Raw genomic sequence first — 12,550 nt, 5'->3', positions numbered from 1 at the left:
TTTCCTTTTGTGTATATTCTATAGCTATTTTGCTTGTAGTTACCATGGGGACTACAATTAACATCCTACGGTCCCTAGCACTCCAGTTTGAACTTCAGTAAATTACAGAAACTGTTCATTTACAGCTTCAGCCCCACCCTTTTTGGTTATTGATGTCATACTGATCTCTACACTAATAATTGTAATACTAGCTTCTACACTAATAATGTATTTTATTCTAAAAGATTACTGTCTTGGGGTGCCTGGGTGGCTCAGTTAAGCATCTGCTTTCGGCTCAGGTCATGATCCCAGGGTCCTGGGATCAAGCCCTGCATCGGGATCCCTGCTCAGCGGGGAGCCTGCTTCTCCCTCTGCCTGCCACTCCCCGTGCTTGTGATCCCTCTCTCGCTGTCTCTCTCTCTGTGTCAAATGAATAGCTAATATCTTTAAAAAAATAAAAAAATAAAAGATTACTGTCTTAAATCACATAGAAGACAAAAATTTTATTTACAAACCATTGTTAAAATAATACTAGCTTTTATAATTGCCCAGGTATTTACCTTTAGTGAGATCTTCATTTATCCATACAGCTTCAAGTTACTTTCTAGTGTCCATTCATTTGACCTTGCAGACTTCCTTGGACATTTCTTCTTGCAAGTGAGGTCTAATGGTCACAAACTCCCTCAGGTTTTTTTTTTTTTTTTTTTAACTGGGGAAATCTTAATTTTCCCCTCACTTTTAAAGCACAGTTTTGCTGGAGAGAGGAATTTTGTTTGCCAGATTTTTTTTCTTTTAGCACTTTGAATATTCAGTCAGCCCCCTGTCTTCTGGCCTCCAAGTTCCAGATGTGAAATCTGCTGATAATCTTATTTAGGATCCCTTGTAAGTGATGATTCACTTCTGTCTTCCAGCTTTCAAGATTCTCTCTTTTGGTCTTTTGGAAGTTTGATTATTATGTCTTAGTGTGGGTCTCTTTGAGTTCATCTTACTTGGAATTTTTGAGCATTTTAGATATTTATATTCACATCTTTCATCAAATTTGGAAAGTTTCCACCATTGTTTCTTCAAATATTCTCTGTGCCTTTTCGATCTTCTGAGAGTCTTACAGTGTATATCTTGGTCTGCTTATTGGTGTCCCAACAGTCCCTTTGATTGTGTACTTTTCTTCAGTCTTTTCTCTTTCTGCTCAGTAGTTTCCAGTTTGCCAGTTATTTCTTCTGCATGCTCAAATCTGTATTTAATTCCCCTGGTCAAGCCCCACATCGGGCTCCCTGCTCAGGGAGTCTCCTTCTCCCTCTGCAGCTCTCCCCAGCTTGTGCTCTCTCTCTCAAATCAATAAAGAAAATCTTAAAAAAAGAAAGAAAGGCAGGAGCCTATGCTTCTATGTACAGAAGTGAATGTGTAAGGTGATTGCTGGAGATAGCAAAGTGGCCAGACTGACAGATATGACAGATTTATTTAGACATCTCTGCTCTAGGCCAATGTATATTTAAATGCAGAAACTCTTTATTTGGTTAAATTACAGATATGGTTAGCATTCTCATTATATGTCACTTAACTTCTTCTGGGGCGCCTAGGTGGCTCAGTCGTTAAGTGTCTGCCTTCGGCTCAGGTCATGATCCCGGGGTCCTGGGATCGAGCTCCGCATCGGGCTCCCTGCTCGGCGGGAAGCCTGCTTCTCCCTCTCCCACTCTCCCTGCTTGTGTTCCCTCTCTCGCTGTGTCTGTCTCTGTCAAATAAATAAAGTTTTTTTTAAAAAAAGAAGAATGGCAAACTACTGTAGCATAAAGAAACAACCATGTAAAAAATTTTTTTCATTATTATATGCATCTTGTTAACTGCTAGAGAATCCAGTAACTTTTTCTTTTCTTATTTAGTTTTCGGTTAATTGGAAAAAGAATTCTATATTGTGAACTTTCTAGTCTTGACGAAAATACAGTGAGATGGAGTGATAGTCCCCCACTATGTACAAGTAAGTGTATTCTTTCATTAGAATCTAGAGTACTAGTTCTTAAAATTTTGTTGTTGGGATCCCTGTATGCTTTAAAATTAGAAACCCCAAAGCACTTTTCTTTATGTGGGTTATGTCTATTGGTAGTCATTATATTGGAATTAAAACAGAGAAGTTTTTAAAATAAATATTAATTCACTTTTAAGAACTGTAAGCTCAATGCATGTTAATATATGCCACATATTTTTTTATAAAAAAGCAGAATTTTCCAAAGGAAAGAATAGTGGCATTGTTTCACAATTTGGCAAATCTCTTCAAAACCTGGCTTAAAGGAAGATGTCTGGATTCAGTCTGTTGTGTTATCACAATTTGGAGTATCTGGATAATTTCACCGTAGACTCGTTAGGATGAACGTGAAAACAGACAGTAGTATCTTGATACTATAAACTACCAATTTAGTGATTGGATATACAGTTGACCCTTCCAACAACACAAATTTTAACTGTGTGGGTCCACTTATTTGTGGTTTTTTAACTGTACGGTACTATAAATGTATTTTCTCTTCCTTGTGATTTTCTTAATAACACTTTCTTTTCTCTAGCGTATTTTATTGTAAGAATATAGTATATAATACATATACAGAATATATGTTAATCATCTGTTTATGTTCTTGGTAAGGCTTCTAGTCAATAGTAAGCCATTAGTAGTTAAGTTTTGGGGGAGTCAAAAGATATATGGGAAGTTTCAACTGTGCAGAGGATTAGTTTTCCTAACCCCTTTGTTGTTCAAGTGTCAAGTATATTTATAAATTATAATGCATTTCTCAGCACTGAGTTTTATTTTTAATCACAAGCATATTTTCTCACTAAATTGTCAGCATCTCTCACAGTGAGAACTTAAAATGGCTTTCCAGATAAATATAGGTATTTTATATAGGTGTCTTACATGGGTATTTAAGAAAATGAGTTTTATTAAAGCTCACGTCTACATTACTGGTTTGAATTTGGGATAATATATTTTCTCACAGAAACTTTTTTCTAAATGGATGTTGGAGTTACAGCTAGCTTGTGGAAATCATGTATCAATGAATTTATTCAAGGCAGTTCATAGGACTTCACTAATGCTATCCTAATCTTTTCCTTTCCTTTTGCTTTCGTGTCCTCTTTTTTTTTTTTTTTTTTTCACTTTTTAAGAGATAATGTGTCCGTCACCTGGAAAAATACCAAATGGAAAACATACCGGTAGTGAGAAGGATGAATTTGAATATAATGAAGCAGTAACTTACAGTTGTGATCCTTCAAGTGGACCAGACGAATATTCACTTATTGGAGAGAGGAGGCTTATTTGTACTGGTGATGGTGTATGGAGTAGTGACCCTCCTCAGTGTAAAGGTAATATTTCATTTCTTTCCTTCTTCGTTTGTAAATATTTTGGAAACACTTGGTAAATACTTACCTACAAGTAAACAAAACAGCCACATGTGCTTGCTCCTCCCATTAAATTGGTTTCTAATTTAATTTTTTTAAAGATTTATTTATTTGTTTGGGAGAGAGACAATCTCTAGCAGACTCCCCACTGAGCGGGGAACCCGATGCAGGGTTCAGTCTCACCACCCATGAGATCACAACCTGAGCCAAAATCAAGAGTCAAATGCTTAACCAACTGAGCCACACAGGTGCCCCTAATTTAGTTTAATGTAGGTCCAAGTGACTCAAAAGTAGTTCTATTTATAGAACTCCCCAGCCCTTACCCTACCTGTTCTTGGCATTCTAATTAATACACTGTGAACTCCTGTGTGTATGCATGAGTTAGGATTTTTTTCTTTGGAAACATCAAGACTCAGCATACACTGGCTTCAAAATAAGTTTTATCATGTATTACAAGAAGTCTGAGAGTTCAAGCCACAGGCACTGGTAGAGCAAATTGAGAAAGACAAATAAGAATGGTAAACTCTGGACAAAACATATTTTAAAAATAATGTGTAAGGCTCTAGAGAGTGGCCCAAAGCAGGGAGACTCTGGAGGGGATTTGACTCTTGGAAGAAAGGACCACTGAATGACAGCAAACTATATATTCAGGTACACGTGGAACATTCTCTAATACCATATTCTACACAATATGATAGTTTAAAATTTTTTTAAAAATTGAAATCATGCAGAGTATAATACCAGATCACAATGAAATGAATGTAGAAAGCAAAGAGATTTATAAAAGCCCCAAATATTTGAAAATTATGCAAGATACTTCAATCCATGAGTCAAAGGAGAAGTCAGAAGGAAAATTAGAAAGTGTTTTGAATTGAATAAAAATGAAAAATACAACATATCAAAATATCACTGTTTGTGGGATATAGCAGAAGCATTGCTTACAAAGATATTTACAGCCTGAAATCCTTCTATTAGAAAAAGAGAAAAGTCTCAAACCCATGATGCAAGCTTCCACCTTAAGAAACTAAAAGAGAAGAAATTAAACTCAATACCTGGGAACAGAAGGAAACAGGAAAGGTAGAAATGAATGAAATTCAAAAGAGAAAAAATTGGAGAGAACCAGTGAAACCAACCTGTGGTTCTTGGAAAAGATCAATAAAATGAATAAACCTCCTTAGCCAGACTGACAAGAAAAAAGAAAATACAAATTGCCAATATTAAGAATGAAAAAGAGGACATCACTAACAGATCTTGTAGACATTTAAAAGATAATAAGGGAACAACTTTATGCCTATAAATTTGACAACTTAAACCTCACAAAGAGAAGTGTTTAGGTCCTATGGCCTCACTGGGGAATTCTACCAAGTATGAAGGAATGAATAATAACAGCTCTGCACAAACTTTTCAAGAAAATACAAGAGAGGGAATACTTCTCAGCTCATTTTGTGAGGACAGCATTACCCTGATATTTAAACCAAACAAAAACATTGCAAAAAAATTACGAACAATATCCATAATGAATGTGGAACCAAAACTTCTTAACAGAATGTTAACAGATCAAATCCTCTCATATATAAAAATAAGAATACACCAGGGCGCCTGGGTGGCTCAGTCATTGGGCATCTGCCTTCGGCTCAGGTCATGGTCCCAGGGTCCTGGGATCAAGCCCCACATCAGGCTCCCTGCTCGGCGGGAAACCTGCTTCTCCTCCCCCTCCAACTGCCCCTGCTTATGTTCCCTCTTTCGCTGTGTCTCTCTGTCAAATAAATAAATAAAATCTTAGAAAAAGCAAAAGAATACACCATAATCAGGTAAGATTTATTCCATGAATGCAGCAAGCTTGATTCAAATTCAAAAATTTGTCAGTATAATTTATCATATCAAGATCCTATACAAGAGGAAATAAAACCGCACATGATATCTTAATAGATGTTAAGAAAAAAAAGCACTTGACAAGTCATCATCTTTTCATGATAACATTTCTCAGCAAACTAGGAATCAAACAAAACTATCTGAACCTGATAAAAATGCCATAGCTAGCATTATATTTAATGATGAAAGACTAATTTATTTCCCCCTAAGGTAGGAACAAGTCTGCTGTCACCACTATATTCAGCATTGTATTGTATTCAACATTCAGCAAGAGATAGAAATAGGAACACACGGGAAAGGAAGAAATAAAATATACTGTACTCACTCATGAGATGATTAGGTAGAAGATTTGAAAGACTAAAGTTTTAGCAAGGTTGCAAGACACAAGATCAATGTACAGAAATCAACTGTGTGTCTACATACTGGCAATAAACCATTAGAAACAAAATGTTGAAATACCATTTACAACTTCGCACTTGTATAAATACTTGTGTATAAATTGAACAAGCATGCAGGATTTGAATGTAAAAACAGCTAAACACTTACTAAAAGAAGATCTTAATAAATAGAAATTCAGTCACATGAATTAGAACGCTCAGTATAATGAAGGTCAGTTCTCCATAACTGATCTATAAGTTCACAATCCCAACAAAAATCCCAGCAGAATTTTTTATATAAATTGACAAGCTGAATCTAAAATTAATATGAAAATATAAACGAAGCAAAATATTCAAAGCATTTTTGAAAAAAATCAGAAGTCTCATTCTTCCTGGCTTAAGGACTTAATTATAAAACATAGTATAAAGCATATAATCAAGACAGGGTGGTATTGTTGAAAGGGTAGCCTTAAAGAGCAATGGAATAGAATAGAGAGTCCAGAAATAAATCCTTCCAGATGTATCTAGTTGATCTTATCACAGTTTACAAACAATTCAGTGGAAAGATGATAAAAGTACAGGCATAATTAGACATGCATATTCGAAAATACCAAGAAGAATCCTTAATTCATGTTAGTACAATATAAAAATGTTTACTCAAAATGGATAATAGGCTTAAATATAAAACCTAAAACTATAGAAGTTTTACTAGAAAACAGAAAATGTTTGTGACCTAGCCAGAGATTTAAATACAACCGTAAAAACATGATCCTTTAAAGAAGAAAAAAATTAATGAAATAGACTTTTTAAAAGTTCAGTATGTCTGCTCTCACAAGACACTGTTAAAAGAATTTTTTTTTTTTTTAAGATTTTATTTATTTATTTGACAGAGTGGGAGAGGGAACACAAGCAGGGGGAGTGGGAGAGGGAGAAGCAGGCTTCCCCGCTAAGCAGGGAGCCCAATGCGGGGCTCAATCCCAGGACCCCGGGATCATGACCTGAGCCAAAGGCAGATGCTTAACGGCTGAGCCACCCAGGTGCCCCGAAATGTAATTTAAAGCACAATGAGATACCACTAGATATCTGTTTAGAATGGCTGAAATTACAAAATTAAAACTACAACTAAAAGCTAAAAATACCCTATACTGGTAAAGATACGGAGCAATTGCAATTTTCATACACTTTTTATAAGAATCTAACCTGTTTGGAACACAGTTTGGTGATTTCTTATAAAGTTAAGCATATCCTTATCATACAGCTCATCAATCCAAGTAAAATGAAAACATGCTTGCATAGAAACCTGTATGAGAATATTCAGCTGCCTTAGTTATAATCACCCCAGACTGGAAACAACCCACTTGTCCTTCAACTGGTGAAATGGATTAAAAAAAACACTGGTACATCCATACAGTGGAATACTACTCATCGATAAAAAGGAGTGAGCTCTAATCCATGCAGCAACAGGAATGAATCTCAAAGGCATTATGCTAAGTGAAATAAGCCATACTCAGAGGCAGTGATCCCATTATGACATTCTGGAAAAGCAGCTGTATAGAGATAGAAAACAGATCGGTGTTGGGCTGGTTGGTGAAGGTGGTTGTGGGGGTGGGTAGGGTTGATTCCAGAGTGGCTTGAGGACATGCTGGGGGGTAATGGAACTTGTCTGTGTCTTTATTGTGGTAATTTCATGATTATTTGCATTCGTCAGACCTAATACAGCTGGATACTGGAAAGGGGGACGTTTACTGTATGTGAGCTGTGTCTCGCCAACATAAAGAAGCCATTGCCGGTCACAGCAGCTTAGCACAACAGTGCGAAAGTCAGGGAACCTCAAGTCAGGAGAATGTGATTTGAAAAGAAATATTAGAGAGAGAGAGACTTACAGACCTGTGGAAGAGTAGCAACAAGTCAAGCATACATGCTGTTGGAGCTTCAGAAAGAGAGGAGAAAGAACAGGATAGACAACGATTTGAATAAATATTGGCCAAATATTAACCACATTTGTCCCAAAACAGTAACGTCACAGAACCAAGAAAGTCCGTGACCCCAGCAGGATAAATACAGTTTTCATTTACCAAGGAACCCCCCACTAAACTAAACGCATCAGGGTGAAACTACTGAAAACAAAAGGTGTGCGAGGAAAAGCAGTCGGGGAGAGGGGAGAATAAACGCATGTCGAACTGTCCCCCCCCACCCCACCCCAGTGTGAGTGACAGCTGACTTGTCCTGAGCAACGGTGGAGACTGGAAGACAGCATCTGCTAGTGTGCTGGAAACAATCTAGAATTCTCCGTCAAGGAGAACTCTTTCAAAACTGAAGATGAGGAAATGAAACATTTGGAGATAAACCCAGGCCAAGAGAATCATGAGCCGACCTGCACTATAGGAATTGCTACGGAAGTTCCTCAGGCTGCGGGAGAGTCAGAATCCCTGGGAGCAGGGGAAGAACAGTCCTCTGGTTGAAAAGGCTGTCCACTCTCTGGCCCTTATCTCTTGCTCAGATTTAATGTCCTAAGATGTTCGGTTGTACGCACTGCCCAGCCCTGTGGTTTTTGTCTTTGTTTCCAAATTGTCCCAAGCCCATTAATCGATTCTGAAATCAATCTATCAGGTCATGAGCAGTAGTTTACCTCTTAAGAGGTAGAGTGGAATGGGAAATAGCAGAGCTATATATATATGAGGCTAACTTGTGTTTCAGGCCTGTGTGCTCATATACTGGTTTACAGGGTAAAATGTGTTGTTTGAGCTCTGGGTTGCAGGCCAAGATGTTTGGAAAACACTGCCCTAACTCCATTGGCCTTTGCATTTCTTGAACATCCCGGTTTGTGTATGTTGTTGCTACCTGAGCGCTTCCTTTTTGCCTATCTTTGCATGGCTACCTGCTTTTCAACTTGCAAATTTGAGCTCAAGTATTGCCTGCTCAGGAGGGTGTTTCCCACTTTTCTAGAAAAGCAGGGTATGCAATCAGTGTCAACATGACCTTCCAAAAGTCCCTAGAGCAAAGAAGGATCAAAACTTGCTCTTGAACTTACCCCAGATTTGTATGTGGCAGTCAGGCCTTTCTCAAACCTTGTCAGTAACGGGAAAAAATGTAGGAAAGCCAATAAATTATAATGCTAGTCTTTTCTAGATGGAAAAAAGTTATTCGATTTCTCTAAATCTGTTTCCCTGGAGTTAAAATGTACATACGTATGCAGGTTTCTTGGGTGTCTTTTTTTTTTTTTCTTTCTTTTATTTAATACCTTGCCCTTCATTCCTTGTATGTTTCTTCCCGCTGGGAATTATTAGCTTGTATATTTTTTTCTGCTCCTATGTTAGAGCAGCTTTCCATTAATTCTGGACTTTCTTTACGTTTCAGTCGTCAGATGTCCATTTCCAGACCCTGAAAATGGAAGACTGATATCAGGATTTAGAAGGAAATATTACTACAAAGCAACAATCGAATTCGAATGCTTACCGGGGTTTTACCACGAGGGCAGCAGCACAGCTGTTTGTGGTAGTAACAGTACTTGGGAGCCGGCACAGCCAATGTGTCTTAAAGGTACACCGGGTATCATTTTCCTTCTCGTCTTTTTTTTTTTTTTAATTTTGTTTCTTCAACATTAAATAGAGGTGATGCCAAATAGTTGAATAGAAGCAATTTCAGTATTTAACTCTGTCTTGTAATTGTTTCCCTGACAGATGTATGACAAAACTCAAAAAAGAATTGTGCTGTTGTAACTTTACCTGTTTTCATAGGGTCTTTGCATGTTAGGTATGTCACAGAGGTATATAAATTTATCTTGTTTGGCTTTTTTTTATGTGCAAAAATGAATAGCAGCCATTTTTCAGAAAATTGAAGCATGGGAATTTTTACCTAAATAAGCCAAGAATGGAAGGCTTACTTCATAAATGAAAAGAAAGCATTAATTCCCAGGTGGCTGATCCAGTCTACATTTTTTTTTTTTTCCAGTGCTTATTCCTCTTAGTACCAGTCCTCCGATTTTGAATCATACAGGTTTAGTAACTTTCTGCTTGTATTTTCCGAAAATCTTTTTTAAATTCCTGGTGCACATGCCAGCAATAACTCTCAATCATTTGATCCATCTACATTGTTTTGTTTTTCAGTGTCGACTCCTCCCAGTACAAACCCTCCAATTTCGAGTGTCTCAGGTTTAGTAATTTCCTGCTTATATTTTTCAAAATCATCTAAATCTCTAATGTTTTATATGCATTCATCATGTTCAGTAATGAAAGGAGGAAGAACATACTGATAGTCATTTTTAAGTTGTTAACGGTTCTAAAACTATATGCCATAGCATACAGATAGCAACAGGTATATAAACGTGGGCAAGTTATGGACACTTTAAATGTGTATGTATTTGTGAAATGATTTTAATGCCTTCCCCAGTGAGTGATGGTAAACTTTTCATGGGATTCATTTAAAACAGCACAGTGCCTTGAATATGGGAAGCTCCTAAAGGTAGCTCATATGACATCACTCAAATGAATATTAGTGAAGAGGAAGGTCCTTGTCTTCTGTTTTTAATGTATATGTTTTCTGTATCTTTTACTTTTCTGTTTTATTCCTTGTAAAAGTGATCTCTTGGCTCCTTAAGGGTGTCTTTCTGGTCCAGGACTATGTTTCAGTTGCTGGACTACAACCAGTTTTGTTTGGTTTTTGGTGTTGGTGTTGGTAGTGGTGTTGGTGGTGGTGCTGGTAGTGGTGGTGTTGGTGTTGGTAGTGGTGTTGGTGGTGGTAGTGGTGTTGGTGTTGGTAGTGGTGGTGGTGGTGGTGTTGGTAGTGGTGGTGGTGTTGGTGTTGGTGGTGGTGGTGGTGGTGGTGGTGGTGTTGGTGTTGGTTTTGTTTTGGTTTGTTTTTATAGCACAGTTTAAAGTGGGACATTTCTGCTATCTCCAGAATAAGACCTATATTTCCATTCCCCACCCCCACCAAACTCCTTGTCTCATACAATTATTCTTTTCTTTTTACTGGGCATTTTTATTTAGCAGTAGAAAATAGATTTCGTAGCCACTGAAAGACAGGAGTAGTTCTTATTCATTGAAATGAAATGGAGGATTTCTTGCCAGTTCTGCTGATAAGCTACTCTGCTTAAGAACTGAAAGATTATTTTGCTATGGTTGGAAGGAAATATCTTCCAGATTTCAGAGTTGCTATCTCTGAACTCCATTATTTGTGTGATTTATTGTCAATTAACTTTTGGGATTTCCATTTTAAAATACAAAGCTATGGCGAACATTGTTATGCATACATTCTGATGTACTTGTGCAAATAGATATTTAGCTTAAATTCCCAGAAATAGAATTACAAAGTTTAAAAGGTAAGTATTTTTCACTTTGAGAAATAATCTTTTTAAAATCAAAATTAAGGGCGCCTGGGTGGCTCAGATGGTTAAGCGTCTGCCTTCGGCTCAGGTCATGATCCCAGAGTCCTGGGATCGAGTCCCGCATCGGGCTCCCTGCTCCGTGGGAAGTCTGCTTCTCCCTCTGCCTCTCTCTCTCTCTCTCTCTGTCTCTCATGAATAAATAAATAAAATCTTTAAAAATAAAAAAAAATAAAATAAATAAAATCAAAATTAAATCCATAATTTTGTATTGATAAAGTTGGTGAATTGAAACAAATTAATTTTTTCAGAATCCAAGACTCCTCATACGACTACACCTCCGAGTTCAAGTCATCCAGGTTCAGCAACTCTTTATCCTACTTTTATTAAGACTGGGGCGTCTGGTGGCTCAGTCAGTTGGGCATCTGCCTTCTGCACAGGTGGTGATCTTAGGGTCTTTGGGATTGAGCCGTGTCCAGCTTCCTGCTCAGTGGGGAGTCTGCTTCTCCCTCTGCCTCTCTCTCTCTCTCTCTCTGTCTCTCATGAATAAATAAATAAAATCTTTAAAAATAAAAAAAAATCAAAAAAAAATCAAAATTAAATCCATAATTTTGTATTGATAAAGTTGGTGAATTGAAACAAATTAATTTTTTCAGAATCCAAGACTCCTCATACGACTACACCTCCGAGTTCAAGTCATCCAGGTTCAGCAACTCTTTATCCTACTTTTATTAAGACTGGGGCTTCTGGTGGCTCAGTCAGTTGGGCGTCTGCCTTCTGCACAGGTGGTGATCTTAGGGTCTTTGGGATTGAGCTGTGTCCAGCTTCCTGCTCAGTGGGGAGTCTGCCACTCCACCTGCTTGTGCCCGTACTCTCTCTCTCTCTGTCAAATGAATAAATCTTCAGGGGAAAAAAAAGCTTTATAAGGTGATGGGTTAAAAATGATGTCATATATTTATTTGCATTTCCTTAATTATCAGTGAAGCTGAACTTTTTTTGGTCTACTTTAATTTATTCATGCCCTTTGCTCATTTTTCTATTAGGTTTCTGCAATATTTTTCTTGTTGATTTGTCAGAACTCATTATAAATGAAAGCCCTGTTAACATGAAGTGAACAGTTTTTTCTAGGTTTTTTTCTTTGCCTTAATTTTACTAGTCAGATTTCTTTTAAGATTTTTATACTATTGGATATAGATTGCTTTTTATAATTTTAATATATAAGTATATGAATATGTTTATAAAATTTCAAACATTACAAAAGTATATAGGATAAAAGATGGGTTCTTACTCTCTTTCTCTAGTCCATTACCTGAGTTAATCACTTAATAGTTTAGGGTGTCTTTTTATCTATTTCTGTACATAAGCATCCTTTTCTGTGTAGTTATACATATTTTGGTGTTCATTTTCTTCATTCTTGAATAAAAATGGCATCATGCTGTTCATATTTTTCTGAAACTTGCACTTTTCCCACTTCCTGGATTAGGGTTATATTCAGATTTATTATATCTCATCCTTTTTAATGGTGACTTTACGATATGCCACAGTTTGGGGGCACGTGGGTGGCTCAGTCAATTAAGTGTCTGCCTTCAGCTCAGGTCATGATCCTGGAGTCCCAGGATCA

The 12,550-nt window shown here is 37.1% G+C and overlaps 1 protein-coding gene across 9 annotated transcripts in view; it reads left to right on the top strand.

The window, feature by feature from the left end:
* LOC118537146 (membrane cofactor protein-like) overlaps nt 1-12,550 on the top strand; it is a 44,634-nt gene that overhangs the window by 19,300 nt on the left and 12,784 nt on the right. For 4 of the 9 annotated variants that reach the window (XM_078078195.1, XM_078078197.1, XM_078078196.1 and 1 more), the window contains exons 4-10: nt 1,857-1,951; nt 3,124-3,321; nt 8,964-9,146; nt 9,558-9,602; nt 9,713-9,757; nt 11,241-11,288; nt 11,586-11,633. In XM_078078195.1, the coding sequence (XP_077934321.1) occupies nt 1,857-1,951; nt 3,124-3,321; nt 8,964-9,146; nt 9,558-9,602; nt 9,713-9,757; nt 11,241-11,288; nt 11,586-11,633 (662 nt within the window). The remainder of the gene's footprint in view (nt 1-1,856; nt 1,952-3,123; nt 3,322-8,963; nt 9,147-9,557; nt 9,603-9,712; nt 9,758-11,240; nt 11,289-11,585; nt 11,634-12,550) is intronic. The other 5 variants (XM_078078199.1, XM_078078200.1, XM_078078201.1 and 2 more) reach the window with 5 other exon arrangements.

The sequence above is a fragment of the Halichoerus grypus genome, chromosome 7 (assembly GCF_964656455.1).
Source record: "Halichoerus grypus chromosome 7, mHalGry1.hap1.1, whole genome shotgun sequence".
Classification (NCBI taxonomy): domain Eukaryota; kingdom Metazoa; phylum Chordata; class Mammalia; order Carnivora; family Phocidae; genus Halichoerus; species Halichoerus grypus.
This window is presented reverse-complemented; position numbering and strand designations above follow the sequence as displayed.